At 36.1% G+C, this 24,452-nt stretch overlaps 1 protein-coding gene across 1 annotated transcript in view; it reads left to right on the top strand.

The window, feature by feature from the left end:
• Positions 1-24,029, top strand: part of CAPRIN1 (cell cycle associated protein 1) — a 43,902-nt gene extending 19,873 nt beyond the window's left edge. The window contains exons 8-19 of the mRNA XM_057553753.1: positions 1,354-1,406; positions 1,484-1,570; positions 9,260-9,415; positions 9,506-9,614; positions 11,564-11,625; positions 12,108-12,218; positions 12,436-12,585; positions 13,522-13,672; positions 17,889-18,083; positions 18,568-18,668; positions 19,079-19,142; positions 20,689-24,029. Of these exons, the coding sequence (XP_057409736.1) occupies positions 1,354-1,406; positions 1,484-1,570; positions 9,260-9,415; positions 9,506-9,614; positions 11,564-11,625; positions 12,108-12,218; positions 12,436-12,585; positions 13,522-13,672; positions 17,889-18,083; positions 18,568-18,668; positions 19,079-19,142; positions 20,689-20,753 (1,304 nt within the window). The 3' untranslated portion in view covers positions 20,754-24,029. The remainder of the gene's footprint in view (positions 1-1,353; positions 1,407-1,483; positions 1,571-9,259; positions 9,416-9,505; positions 9,615-11,563; positions 11,626-12,107; positions 12,219-12,435; positions 12,586-13,521; positions 13,673-17,888; positions 18,084-18,567; positions 18,669-19,078; positions 19,143-20,688) is intronic.
• Positions 24,030-24,452: the final 423 nt, after the last annotated feature.

Genomic DNA, 24,452 nt, shown 5'->3' with positions numbered 1-24,452 from the left:
TTGCGGCGAGCGGGGGCTGCTCTTCGTTGTGGTGCGCAGGCTTCTCATTGCGGTGGCTTCTCTTGTTGTGGAGCACGGGCTCTAGGTGTGTGGGCTTCAGTAGTTGTGGCACATGGGCTCAGTAGTTGTGGCTCGCGGGCTCTAGAGCGCAGGCTCAGTAGTTGTGGCGCACAGGCTTAGTTGCTCCACGGCATGTGTGATCTTCCCGGACCAGGGCTCGAACCTATGTCCCCTGCATCAGCAGGCGGATTCTTAACCACCGTGCCACCAGGGAAGCCCCTATCTTGTTTATGTTGATCACTGTTACAGACTGGTATTTCTGTTGCTGCAGTATTGCTAGGCTGGAGTATGGATGAGGGAGCAACTGTTGTAAGGTTTTTCAAATAGATTTTTGGCTGATGTACGCAGATTTATTGCTGCTTACAATGCCAGTATATGAGGTGAATGGTATGAGGTTTTGTTCTGTTTTTTTTTATGACGGAGTGATTATAACTCCCATTATCTTGAACTATAAATTCCTCAGTCACCAAAGATCTATTCTGGCACCTAGCACATCACTAATAGGTAGGTAAGCACTTACTGTGCGGACTTTTATGATAACGTAAGATGATGAATAAAATTTTGAATACTATAGGGAGCATTGTTGGAGCATATATTTTATAATGGGTAAAAGCATGGATTCCAGAATCAGACTGCCTGGATAAAATCTTGGCTACAACACGTATTAGCTATGTAACTTTGGGCAACTTACCGAACTTCTCTGTACCTCAGGTTCTTCATTTAGGAAGTAATATGTAAAGTATGTATACAGTGCCTGGCACATGGTAAGCATTAGGTTGAAACCAGAAGGGAACATTACACATCAATGGAATTTATGGTTGGTTGCAGATCAATATAAGGCAGTAAGGCAGTCTTTTTTTTTTTTTTGGCTGTGCTGTGAGGCTTGTGGGATCTTAGTTCCCCAACTAGGGATCGAACCCAGGCCCAGGCAGTGAAAGTGCTGAGTCCTAATCACTGGACTGCCAGGGAATTCCCAAGACATTTTTTTCCCCCCTTACCACTTTTACCAAGTAGATTAAAATGGAGACTAGGATGCTGCTTTGTTGGCATTATACTTGATCCAGAATAATTACTATTGAAACTAAAATAATTGTGGAATAAATGGTAAAGAAAACAACTTTCTGAGTATTTTGTTGTAAGAATAATAAAATACAGAAACGTACTGTTAACTATAACTTTGTAAATAAATTCAGACTATGTGATGGTGAGCTGTTTACTTATTTGGATTTAAATGAATTGTTAACTTTAAAAAAGTTTTCTTACACTCTTTTGTATCATTTTTTAACCTCTTAGAACCTGAGCCTGCAGAAGAATACACTGAACAAAGTGAAGTTGAATCAACAGAGGTATGATTTTTATTTAATGCTAGCTTTCCCTTTCTGCCTTTCAAACAGAGGTCTCAAACATTTACTTTGCTTTGCAGTATGTAAATAGACAATTTATGGCAGAAACACAGTTCAGCAGTGGTGAAAAGGAGCAGGTAGATGAGTGGACAGTTGAAACAGTTGAGGTAAGAGTTCTCTGTTACAAGGTTGATGTCTTTTGTCTTTAATTAGTAATTCTTATCTCTCCTAAGAACAAATTTAGATTGTTAAGTCTTTTGCATTCTTAGTACATTTATTAGAATAACAAACTCATTATGTAAGACTGTTCTGTTTAAAAGGTGATTTGTTTGTCTTTGTGGATATTTAATATAATCACTGCTTTGCTGATCCAATTACAAAAATATATACAAATATCAATTTATAATTTATGGGGTTAATCTGTCTATTAAAGTACGTGATTTGTCTGTTATCAGGTTGCTCTATAAAAATCTGGGCTCCCACATGGATAGCCTTCAGAAAGACTACCTTACAGGGGTACGTTGGAGTGTCATCTTAGACTTCTCCTTCACCCTAGTGCTGTTTGGTTACCAGGCTCTGTTAACTCAGTATTGCTTACAAAGGAAATAAGGTTGTGACTTGCCCAGGCTTAACAGATATGACTTGCCCAGGCTTAAAAGCCAGACAGAGGAATATAAATTTGATGTAATAAAAATTAGTGATATTTCTCAGCAGAGCAGGGAATTACTAAAAACAATAATCAGGAGAAATTATTAGAGCTAGAAAAATGACAGGTAGAGTGAGCTTTGGCTTTTGTAGCAGTTTTGATGAGGTGATAGAGCTTGATCCTATGGTATTGCCAGAGAGAATGAAATGATAGGAACTCAAAGCTTGATGATAATAATAGCTAACATTTCTTTTTTTTTTTTTTTTTTTTTCCACACACACACACTGTATTTTATTTTTACAAGAGATAGATAGACTGACACCAAGCATTGTACATGGATGACCACAACAAAAGCAACAATGATTGCAATTACCAAACATGAAACACACTTATACTATGTCATAACATTGACATTCAGTCCAGTAATCCTCCACTGTAACAGCTCCTTTACTTTGCAGTGAAAATTGATTTGTATATTCTTTTCCTCTGAGTCCTTGTGGGATTTTTTTTTTTTTTAATTCAGACAGAAAGTCACAAAAATTATACTCATCCTCATCAGTTCACTCAGTCCCATGTAATTAATTTCTTTTTTTTCATCTTGATCTTTTGTTAGCACTTTTATGAGTTCATCAGTTTTTCATTAGAGTTCTGAAAATGCTTATTCATTCAGTTCAGCAGTACAGTCAGTTACCAGAAACCTGTACTTGTCAGAGTCTTTTCCATGAATTTCTTGAAGATGAAACTCTTTTATAGGAACATATTTGCAAAATCATCAGAGTACACCCAGAACTGTCTGTAAATGACAAAAGAGTTAAAAATGACCATGGTTAAAGATTTGATGAAAGTTCATAATAATGCAGTTGACAAGAAAATTAGTTATTTCTGAGATATACATTTTAAAGTAATAACTAGGATTATTACTTATAACATTATACCAGAACATATAAGATTTTTAGACGTTTCCTGTAATGTCTGAAACATTTATATTAACATATTTCCATACATATTTCCATACAAATACAAATATAAGATTTTTAGAAATTTCATGTAATGTCTGAAACATTTATATTAACATAGTTCCATACATATTTCCATACAAATACAAATATAAGATTTTTAGAAATTTCATGTAATGTCTGAAACATTTATATTAACATATTTCCATACATATTTCCATACAAATACAAATATAAGATTTTTAGAAATTTCATGTAATGTCTGAAACATTTATATTAACATATTTCCATACATATTTCCATACAAATACAAATATAAGATTTTTAGAAATTTCATGTACTGTCTGAAACATTTATATTAACATATTTCCATACATATTTCCATACAAATACAAATATAAGATTTTTAGAAATTTCATGTAATGTCTGAAACATTTATATTAACATATTTCCATACAAATAACCCAATGAAAGTTTAGTATTAGTTGTTTTGTTTGTTTTTTTATACTGCAGGTTCTTATTAGGCATCAGTTTTATACACATCAGTGTATACATGTCAATCCCAATCGCCCAATTCAGCACATCACCATCCCCACCTCATCGCAGTTTTCCCCCCTTGGTGTCCATATGTCCATTCTCTACATCTGTGTCTCAACTTCTGCCCTGCAAACTGGCTCATCTGTACCATTTTTCTACGTTCCACATACATGCATTAACATACGATATTTGTTTTTCTCTTTCTGACTTACTTCACTCTGTATGACAGTCTCTAGATCTTTCCACTTCTCAACAAATGACTCAATTTCGTTCCTTTTTATGGCTGAATAATATTCCATCGTATATATGTACCACAACTTCTTTATCCATTCGTCTGTTGATGGGCATTTAGGTTGCTTCCATGACCTGGCTATTGTAAATAGTGCTGCAATGAACATTCGGGTGCACGTGTCTTTTTGAATTACGGTTTTCTCTGGGTATATGCCCAGTAGTGGGATTGCTGGGTCATATGGTAATTCTATTTTTAGTTTTTTAAGGAACCTCCATATTGTTCTCCATAGTGGCTGTATCAATTTACATTCCCACCAACAGTGCAAGAGGGTTCCCTTTTCTCCACACCCTCTCCAGCATTTGTTGTTTGTAGATTTTCTGATGATGCCCATTCTAACAGGAGTGAGGTGATACCTCATTGTAGTTTTGATTTGCATTTCTCTAATAATTAGTGATGTTGAGCATCTTTTCATGTGCTTCGTGGCCGTCTGTATGTCTTCTTTGGAGAAATGTCTATTTAGGTCTTCTGCCCATTTTTGGATTGGGGTGTTTGTTTCTTTGATATTGAGCTGAATGAGCTGTTTATATATTTTGGAGATTAATCCTTTGTCCGTTGATTCATTTGCAAATATTTTCTCCCATTCTGAGGGTTGTCTTTTCGTCTTGTTTATGGTTTCCTTTGCTGTGCAAAAGCTTTGAAGTTTCATTAGGTCCCACTTGTTTATTTTTGTTTTTATTTCCATTACTCTAGGAGGTGGATCGAAAAAGATCTTGCTGTGATTTATGTCAAAGAGTGTTCTTCCTATGTTTTCCTCTAAGAGTTTTATAGTGTCCAGTCTTATATTTAGGTCTCTAATCCATTTTGAGTTTATTTTTGTGTATGGTGTTAGGGAGTATTCTAATTTCATTCTTTTACATGTGGCTGTCCAGTTTTCCCAGCACCACTTATTGAAGAGACTGTCTTTTCTCCATTGTATATCTTTGCCTCCTTTGTCATAGATTAGTTGACCATAGGTGCGTGGGTTAATCTCTGGGCTTTCTATCTTGTTCCATTGATCTATGTTTCTGTTTTTGTGCCAGTACCATATTGTCTTGATTACTGTAGCTTTGTAGTATAGTCTGAAGTCAGGGAGTCTGATTCCTCCAGCTCCGTTTTTTTCCCTCAAGACTGCTTTGGCTATTCGGGGTCTTTTGTGTCTCCATACAAATTTTAAGATGATTTGTTCTAGCTCCGTAAAAAATGCCATTGGTAATTTGATAGGGATTGCATTGAATCTGTAGATTGCTTTGGGTAGTATACTCATTTTCACAATGTTGATTCTTCCAATCCAAGAACATGGTATATCTCTCCATCTGTTGGTATCATCTTTAATTTCTTTCATCAGTGTCTTATAGTTTTCTGCATACAGGTCTTTTGTCTCCCTAGGTAGGTTTATTCCTAGGTATTTTATTCTTTTTGTTGCAATGGTAAATGGGAGTGTTTCCATAATTTCTCTTTCAGATTTTTCATCATTAGTGTATAGGAATGCAAGAGATTTCTGTGCATTAATTTTGTAACCTGCAACTTTACCATATTCATTAATTAGCTCTAGCAGTTTTCTGGTGGCAGTTTTAGGATTCTCTATGTATAGTATCATGTCATCCGCAAACAGTGACAGTTTTACTTCTTCTTTTCCAATTTGTATTCCTTTTATTTCTTTTTCTTCTCTGATTGCCGTGGCTAGGACTTCCAGAACTATGTTGAATAATAGTGGTGAGAGTGGACATCCTTGTCTCGTTCCTGATCTTAGAGGAAATGCTTTCAGTTTTTCACCATTGAGAATGATGTTTGCTGTGGGTTTGTCATATATGGCCTTTATTATGTTGAGGTAGGTTCCCTCTATGCCCACTTTCTGGAGAGTTTTTATCATAAATGGGTGTTGAATTTTGTCAAAAGCTTTTTCTGCATCTATTGAGATGATCATATGGTTTTTATTCTTCAATTTGTTAATATGGTGTATCACATTGATTGATTTGCGTATATTGAAGAATCCTTGCATCCCTGGGATAAATCCCACTTGATCGTGGTGTATGATCCTTTTAATGTGTTGTTGGATTCTGTTTGCTAGTATTTTGTTGAGGATTTTTGCATCTATATTCATCAGTGATATTGGTCTGTAATTTTCTTTTTTTGTAGTGTCTTTGTCTGGTTTTGGTATCAGGGTGATGGTGGCCTCATAGAATGAGTTTGGGAGAGTTCCTTCCTCTGCAATTTTTTGGAAGAGTTTGAGAAGGATGGGTGTTAGCTCTTCTCTAAATGTTTGATAGAATTCACCTGTGAAGCCATCTGGTCCTGGACTTTTGTTTGTTGGAAGATTTTTAATCACAGTTTCAATTTCATTACTTGTGATTGGTCTGTTGATATTTTCTGTTTCTTCCTGGTTCAGTCTTGGAAGGTTATACCTTTCTAAGAATTTGTCCATTTCTTCCAGGTTGTCCATTTTATTGGCATAAAGTTGCTTGTAGTAGTCTCTTAGGATGTTTTGTATTTCTGCGGTGTCTGTTGTAACTTCTCCTTTTTCATTTCTGATTTTATTGATTTGAGTCCTCTCCCTCTTTTTCTTGATGAGTCTGGCTAATGGCTTATCAATTTTGTTTATCTTCTCAAAGAACCAACTTTTAGTTTTATTGATCTTTGCTATTGTTTTCTTTGTTTCTATTTCATTTATTTCTGCTCTGATCTTTATGATTTCTTTCCTTCTGCTAACTTTGGGTTTTGTTTGTTCTTCTTTCTCTAGTTTCTTTAGGTGTAAAGTTAGATTGTTTACTTGAGATTTTTCTTGTTTCTTTAGGTAGGCTTGTATAGCTATAAACTTCCCTCTTAGAACCGCTTTTGCTGCATCCCATAGGTTTTGGGTCGTCGTGTTTTCATTGTCATTTGTCTCTAGGTATTTTTTTATTTCCTGTTTGATTTCTTCAGTGATCTCTTGGTTATTTAGTAACGTATTGTTTAGCCTCCATGTGTTTGTCTTTTTTACGTTTTTTTCCCTGTAATTCATTTCTAATCTCATAGCGTTGTGGTCAGAAAAGATGCTTGATATGATTTCAATTTTCTTAAATTTACTGAGGCTTGATTTGTGACCCAAGATGTGATCTATCCTGGAGAATGTTCCGTGTGCACTTGAGAAGAACGTGTAATCTGCCGTTTTTGGATGGAATGTCCTATATATATCAATTAAATCTATCTGGTCTATTGTGTCATTTAAAGCTTCTGTTTCCTTATTTATTTTCATTTTGGATGATCTGTCCATTGGTGTAAGTGAGGTGTTAAAGTCCCCCACTATTATTGTGTTACTGTCGATTTCCTCTTTTATAGCTGTTAGCAGTTGCCTTATGTATTGAGGTGCTCCTATGTTGGGTGCATATATATTTATAATTGTTATATCTTCTTCTTGGATTGATCCCTGGATCATTATGTAGTGTCCTTCCTTGTCTCTTGTAACATTCTTTATTTTAAAGTCTATTTTATCTGATATGAGTATAGCTACTCCAGCTTTCTTTTGATTTCCATTTGCATGGAATATCTTTTTCCATCCCCTCACTTTCAGTCTGTATGTGTCCCTAGGTCTGAAGTGGGTCTCTTGTAGACAGCATATATATGGGTCTTGTTTTTGTATCCATTCAGCCAGTCTATGTCTTTTGGTTGGGGCATTTAATCCATTCACGTTTAAGGTAATTATCGATATGTATGTTCCTATGACCATTTTCTTAATTGTTTTGGGTTTGTTTTTGTAGGTCCTTTTCTTCTCTTGTGTTTCCCACTTAGAGAAGTTCCTTTAGCATTTGTTGTAGAGCTGGTTTGGTGGTGCTGAATTCTCGTAGCTTTTGCTTGTCTGTAAAGCTTTTGATTTCTCCATCAAATCTAAATGAGATCCTTGCCGGGTAGAGTAATCTTGGTTGTAGGTTCTTCCCTTTCATCACTTTAAGTATTTCATGCCACTCCCTTCTGGCTTGCAGAGTTTCTGCTGAGAAATCAGCTGTTAACCTTATGGGGGTTCCCTTGTATGTTATTTGTCGTTTTTCCCTTGCTGCTTTCAATAATTTTTCTTTGTCTTTAATTTTTGCCACTTTGATTACTATGTGTCTCGGCGTGTTTCTCCTTGGGTTTATTCTGTATGGGACTCTCTGCGCTTCCTGGACTTGGGTGGCTATTTCCTTTCCCATGTTAGGGAAGTTTTCGATTATAATCTCTTCAAATATTTTCTCTGGTCCTTTCTCTCTCTCTTCTCCTTCTGGGACCCCTATAATGCGAATGTTGTTGCGTTTAATGTTGTCCCAGAGGTCTCTTAGGCTGTCTTCATTTCTTTTTATTCTTTTTTCTTTAGTCTGTTCCGCAGCAGTGAATTCCACCATTCTGTCTTCCAGGTCACTTATCCGTTCTTCTGCCTCAGTTATTCTGCTATTGATTCCTTCTAGTGTAGTTTTCATTTCAGTTATTGTATTGGTCATCTCTGTTTGTTTGTTCTTTAATTCTTCTAGGTCTTTGTTAATCATTTCTTGCATCTTCTCAATCTTTGCCTCCATTCTTATTCCGAGGTCCTGGATCATCTTCACTATCATTATTCTGAATTCTTTTTCTGGAAGGTTGCCTATCTCCACTTCATTTAGTTGTTTTTCTGGGGTTTTTTCTTGTTCCTTCATCTGGTACATAGCCCTCTGCCTTTTCATCTTCTCTGTCTTTCTGTAACTGTGGTTTTTGGTCCACAGGCTGCAGGATTGTAGTTTTTCTTGCTTCTGTTGTCTGCCCTCTGGTGGTTGAGGCTATCTAAGAGGCTTGATGGGAGGCTCTGGTGGTGGGTAGAGCTGACTGTTGCTGTGGCGGTCAGAGCTCAGTAAAACCTTAATCCACTTGACTGTTGATGGGTGGGGCTGGGTTCCCTCCCTGTTGCGTCTCACTGTGGCTTCTCCTCTGTCCTTGGACGTGGGGTGTCCTCCTTGGTGAAGTCCAGGGTCTTCCTGTCAATGATTGTCCAGCAGCCAGTTGTGATTCTGGTGCTCTCGCAAGAGGGAGTGAGAGCACGTCCTTCTACTCCGCCATCTTGGTTAATCTCCAGCTAACATTTCTTGAATGCTCATTATATATCAGGTACCGAGATAGATATATATTTGATATAGATATATAGGTTTGCTTAATATAGAAGGCTTAACAGTTTAAGCAGAACACATGATTTTAGGAAGTTATCACAGGTAGTCTTTCTTGAAAGCAGTTTACAAGGTAAATCTGAAATGCTACATGGTGACCCTTTGGAATTGGGAACGCTGTAGAAGTGATAGCATTGATCAGAATGTTAAATTTGGCATAATTTGGTCATGTTGAATACATTCAAGTCTGCTATTCTGTTTACAGTGTAGGTGGCATATGTAATTTGGGGACCAGTCATGATGATAATGAGTGGAGCTCTTGTCATTCTACCAACCTGGTCCCCTCTCCTTCTCTCCCACTTTAGGTGGTAAATTCACTCCAGCAGCAACCTCAGGCTGCATCTCCTTCAGTACCAGAGCCCCACTCTTTGACCCCAGTGGCTCAGGCAGATCCCCTTGTGAGAAGACAGCGAGTACAGGACCTTATGGCGCAAATGCAGGGGCCCTATAATTTCATACAGGTAGGTGCAGTTTAGTCAAACACTATGACAGAAGGGTAAAGTGTTTACATTATTTAACTTAATTCCATTATATTCTACCTAAACTTATAGGATTCAATGCTGGATTTTGAAAACCAGACCCTTGATCCTGCCATTGTATCTGCACAGCCTATGAATCCAGCACAGAACATGGACATACCCCAGCTGGTTTGCCCTCCAGGTTAGTAATGATACATGTTTATGTGAGAAATAAAGTATAGAGCCAATGCTTTCAGTTTTTGTAAAGTTTATGAAAATTAATTTTTTTCTTTTTAATGCTTAACTTTTAGATCTTGTATCTTTTATTTTAAAATATTTATTTATTTATTTATTTATTTGTTAACTTTGGCTGCGCCGGGTCTTAGTTGTGGCACACGGGATCTTCGCTGTGGCATGCGGGATCCTTTGTTTTTTTTTAGTTGTGGCATGCGGGCTTCTTAGTTGCGGCATGCGGACTCCCAGTTGCGGCATGTGTGCGGGATCCAGCTCCCCGACCAGGGACCGAACCTGGGCCCCCTGCATTGGGAGCGTGGAGTCCTACCCACTGGACCACGAGGGAAGTCTCTATCTTTTAATTCGATGAGAAATGTTACTGTTTTTTCCTGTAATATGAATAATAACTGTAGTTCCATCGTTGGTGGTGGTGGATTTTTTTTTTTTGTAACCTTATTGGCGTACAGACATACAGAAAAGTACATGCAAATTTATAGCACAGTGAGATTTCACAAACTTGAACACGCCAGCACCCAAAAGTGGAACTTTACCAGTACCCCAGAAGCCTACTTGTGTTCCCTTTTAGTCAGTAGTTACCTCTCTCCTTGCCCCATTAGTAACAACTTCTGACTTGTAAAACTGTAGACCTGTTTTGCTTGTTTTTGTGTATAAATGAAATTTTGCTTGGCTATTTAAATTTCAAAATTAATCTAAGAATAAATCTAGTATTAACAGGTGTCTTTCTCTGAAGGATGATTGCAGCTTTTTAGGAGAATTTCTGAACATTTTATTACTTAAATAAAAAATGAGATGCACTAATGGAGTGGGTAAGGGAATGCTCAAGAGGAAAGTGGAAGAGATAGTAAGTTTCAAACTCTTACTAGTCTTACACCATTATTTGAAACAGCAGCATACTAAATACGGTTGGTGCCTTTGTATCAGCTTAAGTGGAGCATCTCTTTAGGACTATTAGTAATTTTGAGTCTTGTTTTTTTCCTACAGCATGTCAGCATTAAGGGCATAAAAGTTGAACCATGTAAAGTAACACATTTAATGTTGTTAATCTTAAGTGTCATAAAAGGAGTTGCTGGTAATAGCATGTTTAATGAACACAGTCAATATGGTTAAGGTAGTTAGGATTTCTCTAAAGTAAAGGGAGCTCATATCTCTACCAAGAGTTAGAAAACAGATCAGTGTTCATTTTTTGAGCTCTGCCAGAGGAAGAAAATACATAGTTTTCTTAGCTGCGCCAGTCAACACATGCAGCACTGATGTAACCTGTAAAGCTGTTTAGATGTTCAGGTAAGGCTGAGTTCACTAGACTCTCCAGTGAAAACGGATGATTTCCAAATGGCTAACGAAAAATACTGTATTTTTGATTATCTGTCTAACGGTGATTTGGGAGAGTAGTGGAAGGGTGGTGAGGGTTGGCAATAATATGCACATTGAATTGAATATAGGCTTTTTAAAGGTATGTTTTTATTTTTTCCAGTGGAAACATTTGAAATTATATTGAAAGTTGATAATATTAAAATGTTACTGAATATTATCTAAAAGTTTTGAGTAAGAGTAATGCTACTTTATGGTTACTGCTTTAAAAGGCTGTTCGTGGGTAACGTTAGCATTGATTCTTACCATTCTGCTCTATACCTCTTCATTAGTACTGTCTCACTAACACTTTGCAAAACAAAGTGAAGGCCATTGTGACAGTTGACTTACAATGACTATCAATTAATCGAAAATGCTCGCTTGAAAGCTAAAATCCTGCCTATACTTCCCCATTTATTTTCATGATTGCTAAAAAGTTTATATAGGATTTGGCTATAGAAAAATGACTTTAAAGAGCAAGTAAAGGTATTTAGACATCTCTGAAGAAATTTGATTTTGTATGACAGTATTTTTTGATCAATTTTGCAGTTCATTCTGAATCTAGACTTGCTCAACCTAATCAAGTTTCTGTACAACCAGAAGCTACACAGGTAAGAGTGATAGGAATATTTTTGCAGGTTTTTGTTTTTAATCACTTCCTGGGTCTCTTTCTTAGTTAGCTTATGAAAACCAGGTAGGAATTTGATAAGTGTCTTAAGTGTGGCATGGGTAGCTATCAGCCTTTATTTCCATCTTTACATTTATTTTTTCTTTTGATGAACTAAAAAAATTTTTTTGTTAATCCTTGTGTTTTATAATTATAATGAAGGAAGAAGGTTTTTAATGTTGAACTGAGAATTTGAGAAATATTTTAGATTTCATAATTTTTTAAAAATTTAGTGTAGATGGTATCTACGATTGTGGGGAGCTTCATAACTGGACTAGGGTTTATTTAACTTTGAGCTTTAATAATATATATATTTTTGCAGTTGTTAGGTTTTATAGTCTCTTTATCGTATCTATTTCTTAGCCCTGTATGTATTAAAGGTGGTTTATAACAGAATGAAGCTTTGATTTCTTTACTTCTTTGTAGGTTCCTTTGGTTTCATCCACAAGTGAGGGATATACAGCATCTCAACCCTTGTACCAGCCTTCTCATGCTACCGAGCAACGACCACAAAAGGAACCAATTGACCAGATTCAGGCAAGTTCTTTTACCAGGTCATGTAAACTTGATGAGGCAATTATACATGAATTGGGTGGAGGTAAATAACTGTTACTATAGTGTCTCTTCGTTTTGGCCCCAATGCATGCACTGTAGTATTTTTGTTTCATAAAATAGTTGAGCTTGTTAACATACCTATGGGTAGTAGACTTGGCTTAGTTTACCACTAAAGTGTGATTATTCACTTTGTGTTTAGGCAACAATCTCTTTAAATGCAGACCAGACTACAGCATCATCATCCCTTCCTGCTGCTTCTCAGCCTCAGGTGTTCCAGGCTGGGACGAGCAAACCTTTACATAGCAGTGGAATCAATGTAAATGCAGCTCCATTCCAATCCATGCAAACGGTAAGCAAATTAATTCAACTAACATTAAGTGCCTGGTGTGTACTATCTTCATGCTAGAGTCTCAACAGAAAGTCTTTATTTAACTTTGTGCTTGAGTCTGCATCTACCCTAACTGTAGGGTATATTTAATTGAACACAAACTCTCATTTTTTTCTGTTCCCAGAGATAAATTTGAGTCTTAGGAGTTATGTGCCCACATCTTCTTGTTTTGTAGTTTCACCCTTTTGATTTGATTAACAAAATTTTAAACATGGAAAAAGTAGACTAGTATAACATCTATTATATATATAGATCATTACCTAGATTTAACAGCTGTTTACACTTTGCCTTATTTGCTTAATATTTTATTTTACTGAAGTATATCTCAAAGTAAAGTAATGGACATTATGATACTTCACCCTGGTTCTTCAGTAAGCATCTCTAAATTGCAGAATTTCTAGAAAATAATGATAATGAAAATACTGTGATTGATGGGATACAGCCAAAACAGTGCTCACAGGAAAATTCAGAGTTAAATGCTTAAGATACAATTTTTGATTAAAATATCAATAAAAATAAAATAATTATTTAAATTAAAGTTCTTAGATTTAATTTCTGTAAGTGATATTTTATCAGGGGTTTGCATCTTTTAAAAAGATTTCTCATTTATAATAGCATTTCCAAGGCTTCTGATTATGTCTTTTTAGATTTTTAATCCCCATTTATACTCTGCTTTAAGTGCTATATGGTATATATGTATTTTCGACATTGAGGTGCATGAACTGAGGGTTGTGTGTGTGTGTGTGTATGAGAGAGAGAGAGAGAGAGATGTCTGAGACTTCTGTAATGGTCTTTCTTACGTTTCAGGTAAAACCAGAATTGAGATCTGCCATGTTAAAAGTAGGGAAATGATTAGCATAAAGGGAAGAACTAATCATTTACTTTATTTACTTATAGGTGTTCAATATGAATGCCCCAGTTCCTCCTGTTAATGAACCAGAAACTTTAAAACAGCAAAATCAGTACCAGACCAGTTATAACCAGAGCTTTTCCAGTCAGCCTCACCAAGTAGAACAAACAGAGCTTCAGCAAGAACAGCTTCAAACAGGTAGGAAAACCAGTGTCACCTCCTTGGCTACTTGCTTTGCAGTACAGTTATTGACAGTGTTAGGAGAGTTTGGACTTTTGAGTGGCAGTGTCCAAGAGGTTTTGTTTTGGTAGTAGACCATATGAATTTTTCATTGTTGATCCTGAGTAAAGTCAAGCCCATATTTGCTGTATGTGAATTATGTGCAGTTTTTGGAGGCTTTATGCCCATTTTCCCTTGGTTAGTGAGTTTTCATAATATCCTATCCTATTTCATTATGTGATTTAGTGGAATTAAACTTGCTATTCAAATTGTGATCAACTTTGCTCTTAATTGCTAATTATTTGAAGCCTGCTGGCATGATACCTGGCAGCAAGTTGGTTATACAAAATTAAGCAGTAAAGGAGTTGGTGTGGCTGCATTTGGTGGACTAGGTTGAAACAAGGTCCTTGTTGGCAAGTAAGGTCATAATTTGGCCAGTTGTCATACCTATCACAATAATAATGTGGATAGAGATATTTTAGATTTCTTATATTTGTAAGACATAAATAGCTTTTTAAGGTCTTTGGTTATTTAATTCTTAAGAGATTTAATTGGAATCCCACAACAAGCTAGCAAACCCTATTAAGAATCATAGGAGTTAATACTTTAATTTTACTGGACTGACTGATGTGAGTAACTAGACTGACTGATGTGAGTAACTATCTCTAATTGTCTAATTTCTTGACAGACCTGGGTCAACATTGATTTTTCTTATATATCACTGTAGTATTCAGCATCACTAATCAGGGAGGTTGAATCAACCACAGTCTGACAGAAATTTGGTAGTTATGCTATCTGTGTTTTTGAATGATAAAACTGGACTTCTTGTTCTCAGGCTCCTTTAATTATTCATTGCCATGTACAGGCGTACCTTGAGGATATTGCAGGTTCGGTTCCAGACCACTGCAATAAAGCAAATATCTCAAAGTGAGTCACGCGAAATTTTTGGTTTCCTAGTGCATATAAAAATTCTGTTCACACTATACTATAGCCTATTAAGTGCGCAATACTAGCATTATGTCTAAAAAAACAGTGTACATGACTTAATTAAAAAATACTTTATTGCCAAAAAATGCTAACCATCCTCTGCGACCTCACTGAGTCATAGTAGTAATGTCAAAGATCGCTGATTACAGATCACCATAACAAATACAGTAATGAAACAGTTTGAAATATTGCAAGAAATACCAGAATGTGACCCAGAGACACGAAGTGAGCAAGTGCTGTTGGAAAAATGGTACTAATAAACTTGCTCTACACAAGGTTGCCACAAACCTTCAATTTGTAAAAACAAAACAAAACAAAACAAAAAAAACGCAGTATCTGTGAAGAGCAATAAAAGAGAAGCACACTAAAACAAGGCATGCCTGTATTCATAAGTTGGTTGTGGAGCGGATATATTTGGTGCCTTTAGACATTATGCTAACATGCTTGCTGTTTTACCTTTTTTTCAGATGGTGTAATGAAATTAAAAATTACTATATATCATTTGATTTGGTTAGTTTGGCCCTTTGTGCCAGTTGATTTCAAGCTATCTTGTTCTTATATTCTGCTTGACATTACTAATTGACTATGAAGCACTGGACTAGATAACCTTTTGTTACCATTTCAAAATACACATTATTTATGAAACTTAACTTCATAACATTTACAGATATTTTCAGTAAAAAATCAAATCAGCCCGTATGCTTTGCCCAGACACCTCCACCCTACCACTCTGATCTAGGCAGCCATCAGCTCTTATCTGGAATATTGCAGTTGTCTCCCTTGACGCTTATTTTAGTCCAGTCTTTTCTCCACACAGTAGCCAGAGGGATTATTTTAAAATGTAAATCAGATGTCTCTCTCCTGTTCAGAACCTCCCAGTGACTGCCAATTACATTTAGAAAAGAAATCCAAAGTCTTTACCTTGGTTTATAAGATCCATGATCTGGCCCCTGCCTTGATTCTGTTGTATAGCCTATATTTTCTTCTTTATGTGCCCATACCAGCCACAAACACAAATTCTCTCCTTTCTCAGGGCCTTTACACTTTCTTTTCTTTTTGCCTGAACCTTTTCTTCCACTGATGTTTGCATGGCTTGCTTCTTGACTTTTACGTCTATGCTCAGATATCACCTCACAGAGACCTCCCTTCATTGCCTTGTCCAAATGTAATGTGCTCACTTTGGTCACTCATTTATCCTACTTGGTGTTTTCCTTAATCACTTATTACCTGATAGTATAGATGTTTTTACTTGTATGTATATTTTATTTACTTATTATTTCCCATTATTAAAACTTCATTATGGGCAAAGATTATGTGTTGGCAGCTAACTCATCCCTTGTGTCTAGGACCAGGCCTGGCAGGTTGAGGGCATTCTGATATTTGTTGAACAAGGCAGTGTATCCCATCATTCCAGAAGTTTTGTTTTAATCTGAATTAGTATCTAGTCAGGAACAACATGAAAAAAGGATCTGGCAAGGATCTTTGGCTATTTTTTATGGACTAGTGTTTATGCTTTACACGCACTCAAATAGGAATTCTGGTATTTTTTTTTGTTTTTTGTTTTTTTGTTTTTTGTTTTTTTGTTTTTTTAAGTGGGATCTTCCCAGACCAGGGCTCGAACCCGTGTCCCCTGCATTAGCAGGCAGACTCTCAACCACTGCGCCACCAGGGAAGCCCAAATTCTGGTATTTTTAAATAAAGATCACCCTTTAATTGTTCTACTTTGAGTTTCTTGCAGTGAGATTTGACCAAAAAGCATAATAAAATTCTTATTGATAAAAAGTGAGTCGAAAATTCAGTTCTTCTACTTTTTACTTGCATATGAATGAATCTTTTTATTTTTATTTTTAAAAAATTTTTATTATTTTTTGGCCATGGCACATGGCATGTGGGATCTTAGTTCCCCCACCAGGGATTGAATCCGTGCCCCCTGCAGTGAAAAGTGCGGAGTCCTAACCACTGGACCACCAGGGAGTTCCCTGAATGAATCTTTTTAGATAGAAAATGTTACTGGTACTTGTGATATCTGCTTATAAATTTAAATTTTGGGAATATAGTAAAAGGTAATTTATGTAGAAAGAGCACACTGAATAGTGTATCTGGTCCATTACATAGTTCAAAAAGGAGCCATGACCCCTTCTGTTCCTAGGTATTCTCTAGCTTTTTCATTGCAAAATATCATTCTAAGAACTAATAAATGTGGGTTTCTTGAGGTTATAAAATAGCTCAGCTAAATATTTTCAAGACTCACATCACCTTTTCTCTCTGCCCAAACACGGGAGATCTGGGCTGACTAGAGGCTGCTGACTGTTTTTGTTCCTGGGATGTGGGCCTTCCTTTGGTCTGTACCTTCCTCACCTCCCAAAGATACTGTTAGCACTGTTTTTTCTTCCCTGTAAATTATGAACATTGGGGTAATACCTGAAATGTACCTTGGTATTTCATTTTTGAAGGTTTCTAGATTTTAGACTTCTCCCCATTGTGGAAGGAGGAGGGGTATAAGATAGTGTGGACCTTCTAGAACCTTCCCTTCACTCCAGGGGGTTGAGTGCCAGTGTGAGTACCATTTAACTCTCTTCTAAATTGGCTGCGCTTTAAAAGTACTTGAAATGTACTCAAGTATTAGGGCGGGGTGTAAGTTGAAGGCCTCTGCTGATTTATCTTTGTAATTGAGTATTCTAGCATATAGCTGCTTAGCTATGGGAGAGTATGTTTTTGTATGTTTTAATAAGCATCAAGGAAAATTTAAAAGAATAAGAAAACTACCAGTAGGAGCTTTATAATGAAATAATTAAATGGTACAAGATGGTAAGTGTTTCAGTACGTAAGATCTTTTGACTGTTGCGGGTCTCTTGTGCTATAAGCAGATGCCTCTCAGAAGATGTTTAATAATATAGCCTTTCAAGTCATTTGGAAGGATAGAATCGTGTGCTCTCACACAATGTGCACTTTCAAAGGTTTGGAATTTGTTGGAGAATTTTATTGCCTTTAGTGTAATACAGGAGAAAGACAGGGACTTCATTAATGTGTAGTTTTCCGTATTAATATGAAAATTTAAAGACAGAATTAAACTTTGAGGAAACTGTGTAAGACATTTCTTAAACCAGAAAGCATGTAGGAAATCAGACAAATTGTAATGACCTGTGTGTGTGTGTGTATATCTGTGTGTGTATATACATATGTATGTATGTATGTTTTTCTTTTATAGTGGTTGGCACTTACCATGGTTCCCAGGACCAGACCCATCAAGTGACTGGTAACCACCAGCAGCCTCCCCAGCAGAACACTGGATTTCCACGTAGCAGTCAGCCCTATTACAACAGTCGTGGTGTGTCTCGTGGAGGCTCCCGTGGTGCTAGAGGCTTGATGAATGGATACAGGGGACCTGCTAATGGATTCAGAGGTAAAAACAAAAACAAAAAGACCCCAGAAAGCAAGTTCATGTTCTTTTCTGACTTGCATAATATATAGAAATATGTCATATGATTTTTAGGAAAAATATGTACCTCTCTGCATTAGCTTCTTATGTACAACATAAACATTTTTAGTATGTGTTGATACCGTCATTTAAATTGGCAAAATTGGGACTGAGTTTTTTTGTATGTATTAAACCCATGTCTACCACTGTCCTGTAGGGGATATTGCTTTCTATAAACTGTCAGACCTTATGGAGATTCTTTGTTATTTTTTTGTGTGTATGTGCATGGATGGGTGAAAATTTCATCTAAGGCAGTTAATGTATAAACAGATTGGATCAGGATAAGAAATTAGTTTGAATAACTAGCATAGCTTACAGTTTTTCAGTTTTTCCCTTGGTCAGTAATGAGAAAGTAAAAATTCCCTTTGAAGATAAGAAAGTTGTTTTTTATTCTTGTCCTAAATTTTAGGAGGATATGATGGTTACCGCGCTTCATTCTCTAACACTCCAAACAGTGGATATACACAGTCTCAGTTCAGTGCTCCCCGGGACTACTCTGGCTATCAGCGGGTAGGTAAAATTGTTATAAAACACAAACCTGACCTAAATACCCCGATGAAAGGGACTAATGTAGTTGCTTGATGCACTTGAGCAGCTAAGTAATTTGGGGCTAATTTTGTACCTTGTACAAGATACTTCCTTGTGGAGAATGTGATGACTTTTGCTTTTCTTAGCACTCAATATAGGTATTCATTTAATAGAGGCTGGTAAAAACAGTGATTTTTAAGAGCTGAGAAATATATCTCATTGATCTTGAGAATAGAAGTACGATTAAAGAATAACTTGTAGTAATGCTATATTTAAACGTCTAAAAGAATAAGAATTCTGTATTCTATAAGTGTTAGACTGTAAGAATAGAGATAGATGGGCAAGCATTAGAAAATTGCCTTTTCTTCAGTACTAACTAGCTTGTCTTTTAGGATGGATATCAGCAGAACTTCAAGCGAGGCTCTGGGCAGAGTGGACCACGGGGAGCCCCACGAGGTAATATTTTGTGGTGGTGATCCTAGCTCCTAAGTGGAGCTTCTGTTCTGGCCTTGGAAGAGCTGTTCATAGTCTGCATGTAGGTTACATGTTAGGAATACATTTATCATTTCCAGACTTGTTGCTAGGGATTAAATGAAATGCTCTGTTTCTAAAACTTATCTTGAACCCAAATTTAATTTTTTGAATGACTTTCCCTGTTACTATATAAACTGTCTTGAAAACTAGAACATTTCTCCTCCTCAGAAAAAGTGTTTTTCCAACTGCAAATTATTTTTCAGGTCCTAAAACCTGCTAAATGTTTTTAGGAAGTACTTACCAAAACATTTTTGTAAGACATTTTTGGAATGAGATTAAACATTTATATAAATTTATTATTCCTCTTTCATTTTTGAAACATGCATATTATATTTTAGGGCCAGAAACCCTTTAATGGCCGGATAAGCCATAGTTACATTTAGAGAACCATTTAGAAGTAATAGAACTAATTGAAATTTCAATGCCTTTTGGACCATTATTAGTGATATAAATGTCAAATTATTTCTGACTTTGAAACAAAACCTCCAAAATCCTAACTAACTTACAGAGCTATACTTAAAAATTATAGGTTTTAAGAGTTTTTGGTTTTTGTCTATTACCATAGGAAAACTACTTACTATTTGGGTAGGAAGTCAATCTAACAATTAGAGGTATCGTTTCATATGATCTGAAGTTCTAAATGGTTCTCTGATTGGAGGGAAGTAAAATTGAATAGATTTCCTCTAGATATTGGCCATAACATGTATAAAATGTATGTTAAGGAGGAATTACAAAGTACTTTGATTTCAATGCTAGTAGCAACTGGCCAGCAAAAAAGGTGCATTTTTTTTTTTTAAATTATGGATCACTTGAGAATTACTGACTTGAAGTATCAAAGGATATTTGCATGTGAATGTGGGTTATGTTCTTCTTTCTCACCTTGTAGCATATTCTATGAAAGTTGAGTTGACTGGTAGCTAAAAATCTGTTTTAACAGCATGTAAAAAGTTACTTTATCTGTTACAAGTCATTATACAATTTTGAATGTTATGTAGTTTCTTTTTAACAGTTTAGGTAATAAGGTCTGTTTTTCATTCTGGTGCTTTTATTAATTTTGATAGTATGATGTTACTTACTTACTGAAATGTAAGCTAGAGTGTACACTAGAATGTAAGCTCCATGAGAGCAGGTACCTTGTCTGTCTTCACTGCTGTATCTATTTCCAACGCCTGATGACAGTGCCTGGCACATAGTAGGCACTCAATAAATACTTGTTGAATGAATGAATGAATGAGTACTGGTGGAATACTCCATTAGCTCTACTCTTCTTTTAGCTAGAGAACATGAGCAAATTTACGCATGACAACTTCCAGGACAGGTGAAACTTGAACACTGAAGAATTGACCTCTTAAACCTAATAATGTGGTGACAAGCTGCCCACATGCTTCTTGACTTCAGATGAAAATCTGCTTGAAGGCAAAATAAATAATATTTGAAAGAAAAACCAAATGCCATTTTTGTCTTCTAGGTCGTGGAGGGCCCCCAAGACCCAACAGAGGGATGCCGCAAATGAACACTCAGCAAGTGAATTAATCTGATTCACAGGATTATGTTTAATCGCCAAAAACACACTGGCCAGTGTACCATAATATGTTACCAGAAGAGTTATTATCTATTTGTTCTCCCTTTCAGGAAACTTATTGTAAAGGGACTGTTTTCATCCCATAAAGACAGGACTACAATTGTCAGCTTTATATTACCTGGATATGGAAGGAAACCAGTTTTACTCTGCATGTTCTGTCCTAAACGTCATCTTGAGTCTTGCACATGATACTCAGATTCCTCACCCTTGCTTAGGAGTAAAACATCATATACTTTAACGGGGTGGTATCTCCATAGTTATTTTAAGTGGCTTGGAAAAAGCAAGATTGACTTGACTTTGGATAAAATCTACAAATCAGCCCTATTATTCAGTGGTAATTGACAAGACTAAAAATATTTCCCTTGAAAGGAAGATGGAAGGAGTGGAGTGTGGTTTGGCATAACAACTGCATTTCACAGCTTTTCCAGTTAAATTGGAGCACTGAACATTTAGATGCATACCAAATTATGCATGGGTCCTTAATCACACATATAAGGCTGGCTACCAGCCTTAGGGTTTGACACAGCACTGTTCATTCTCTGGCCAGACGACTGTGGATAAAAACACATGTAAATTGCTTTTTAACAGCTGATACTGTATAAGACAAAGCCAAAATGCAAAATTAGGCTTTGATTGGCACTTTTTGAAAAATATGCAACAAATAAGGGATATAATCTGGATGGCCGCTTCTGTACTTAATGTGAAATATTTAGATACCTTTCTGAACACTTAACAGTTTGACAATGACTTTTGTAAGGATTGGTACTATATATCATTCCTTATGATGTACATTGTCTGTCACTAATCCTTGGATCTTGCTGTATTGTCACCTAAATTGGTACAGGTACTGATGAAAATCTCTAATGGATAATCATAACAACCTTGGTCACATGTTTTTCCTGCAGCCTGAAAGTTTTTAAAAGAAAAAGATATCAAATGCCTGCTGCTACCACCCTTTTAAATTGCTATCTTTTGAAAAGCACCAGTATGTGTTTTAGATTGATTTCCCTATTTTAGGGAAATGACAGTCAGTAGTTTCAGTTCTGATGGTATAAGCAAACAAATAAAACATGTTTGTAAAAGTTGTATCTTGAAACACTGGTGTTCAACAGCTAGCAGCTTATGTGGTTCACCCCATGCAGTTAGTGTTCCAAATTTTATGGTTATCTCCAGCAGCTATTTCTATAGTACTTGCACTTATCTTTTGTCTAACCCTAATTGAATTATCCATTTCTCATGGAGGTATTTGTATTCAAAGTGGTGATTCCTTCCCATAGATGTATAGGGAGAGTCCCAAGTTTGATGAAGAGGACAGTTTAGTAATTTATGTACTATGTTGAAATTTGTGCTAGCAGTTGGAGCACTAGTTCTGTGTGCCTATGAACTTAATGCTGCTTGTTGTATCCCACTTGGACTTCATGGAGAATTAATCCCACCTATTAAGCAAAGGCTACTAAGTTAATGGTATTTTCTGTGCAGAAATTGAATTTAGTTTTCAGCCTTTAGCCAAGGAATTTTTCCAGTAGGTGCTCAGCTACTTTTTAAAAAAAGAAAAACAAAAAACCCCACAAAACCATTCTCAAACGTTCATCATTAGACAACTGGAGTTTTTGCTGGTTTTGTAACCTACTAAAATGGTTAGGCTATTGAACATTCCACATTCAGAAGATTTGTAGGGTGGTGGGGAAGCGGGGGGGAACTTCAATGTTTATTTTAAAATAAAAAAGTTCTTTTCTCATGTGTGGTTGTGGTACATCATATTGGAAGGGTTATCTGTTTACTTTTACAAATAAGTATTTCTTCTGCTAGCACCTCCCCTTGTGTGCTTTAAATGACATCTGCCTGGGGTGTACCACAACCATATGTTTGCTGTATTTTAGGGGGATAGATAAAATATTTGTGATTTACTGGGTAATCCCTATAGATGATGTATGCTTACAATCCTTCTATATATACAACTAAATTTGCTATCTGTGTAGAAAATAATTTCATGAAATTTAAAATCAAAATTGAAGTAAGCAAGTTATTTATATAGTGATCTCTATGAATCAGTTCAGAGATGGGATGGAGGAGAAATGCTTTCTAGGTTTCAAATGTCTATGCATTAGTGCAGATGCTGTGAATATGTAAAGGTGTTAGTAGTTTGATTATTTCTATGTATGTTTTTAAAAGAATCGTTTGTTCCTTTTGAGATACTATGCTTTTTTTTTCTTTTTTTATTTTGGCATTCTACCATTGTAGTCTAAAGCTTTTATGCCTCAATTCAGACTATATTTTTTAAAGCAGTGCCTCATTATGGGGCAGAGAACTTTTTAAAAAGTCCCATTAAGATCTGAGTCTTGGTACTAGGTGTTCTGTATAATATGTGAATACTTGTCCTACCTGCAGAAGGCCTTGTTTGGGCAAATGCATATTCTAGCAGAGTTGAAAGAAAATGATTGTCACACGTGGCACTGTAGCTTCTTGGTATAGCAAGACGCCATATATAAAGTACTTTCAAGTAAATGCACAGTATCAGTCATCTCATGTGGACAATGAGACTTCTATTTTAAAGCTTTAAGGTAGAATGTCATTGATTACCTTCGTTAGGGCATTTTTTTTTCATATCCTAATATCCCTAAAGAATATGAAAGTTTTTCTGATCATCGTATCTTGATATTAAAACGAAATCCGTTAAATATTTTTAATCAGTTAGCTTCTGCAGTTCTTTTGTCTCCTATGTATATGACTCTGTTATGTGGGAGACTTCACTTAGAGACATGAGAACGTGTGTTTATTCTCAGAAGGCTAATGAACTGAGATGCTCTGTCGACAAGCAGTTCATAAAATGTAGAAGGTAGTTGAGTAGTCAGCCTCCTAAGTGTCTTAGGAAATTTGTATTGTTCATTATATTTTCAGTAATATATCTTATTAGGGGAAATGGGATACAGGTAAGCACAGAGTTAAAACCCTTCATTTCATCTTTAAGCTTCTGAATCCCCATCCCACTTGAGTTCTTATTAAGAACTCTGAAGTTTTACTGACTATAAGTTATACCAAAAGAATCAGTATTGCCCTTGAGCTTATCCCTTCTAAAGAGTTAATGGGGAGGGAGACCCCTCAGGAATATGAAAGTAATTTGTTAAGCCTCATCTCTATACCCTTTCCCATTTTGAATTCTACAAAACTACTGGTAAAGACTAGTGAATGTTTTAAATTACATTAGATTAAATTATATTAAAACCTGATACCTTATTGTCCTTGAGTGAAGTTTGCTTTAGTTGTTTATACCATCAAGCAAAGCTCTAAGTGAAGAAGTGCTACTTGTGAGAGGAGAGGAAAAAATTTAAATCTCTGGTAGCCTTGCCTTACTTGTTAGACTACTACATTCTTCTCAATTGGGATTTCAGTACCTTACTTTAACAGCTGTTCTGAAGCCTAATCCAGTCCCATGCAGAAGACTGGCTCCTTAAGTTTGTAAGTAGTGAAAGACCACCTGATTTAGTAAAGACGATTTTTAGTGTTGTGTTCTTAACTTGTAATACTGGTTTTCTTTAAGTATGGTGTTTTTATTAGGGAGCCACTGTATTAAGTCAGTAAACTAACGCTTCATTCAGCAAATTTGGGTACTCTTTGCCAGGCCACCATTCCAAGCACTAAGCATTCAGTGG

Source organism: Balaenoptera acutorostrata, chromosome 9 (genome assembly GCF_949987535.1).
Source record: "Balaenoptera acutorostrata chromosome 9, mBalAcu1.1, whole genome shotgun sequence".
NCBI classification, from domain to species: domain Eukaryota; kingdom Metazoa; phylum Chordata; class Mammalia; order Artiodactyla; family Balaenopteridae; genus Balaenoptera; species Balaenoptera acutorostrata.
Note: the sequence above shows the minus strand (reverse complement) of the source record. Positions and strands in the feature narration are given on the sequence as shown.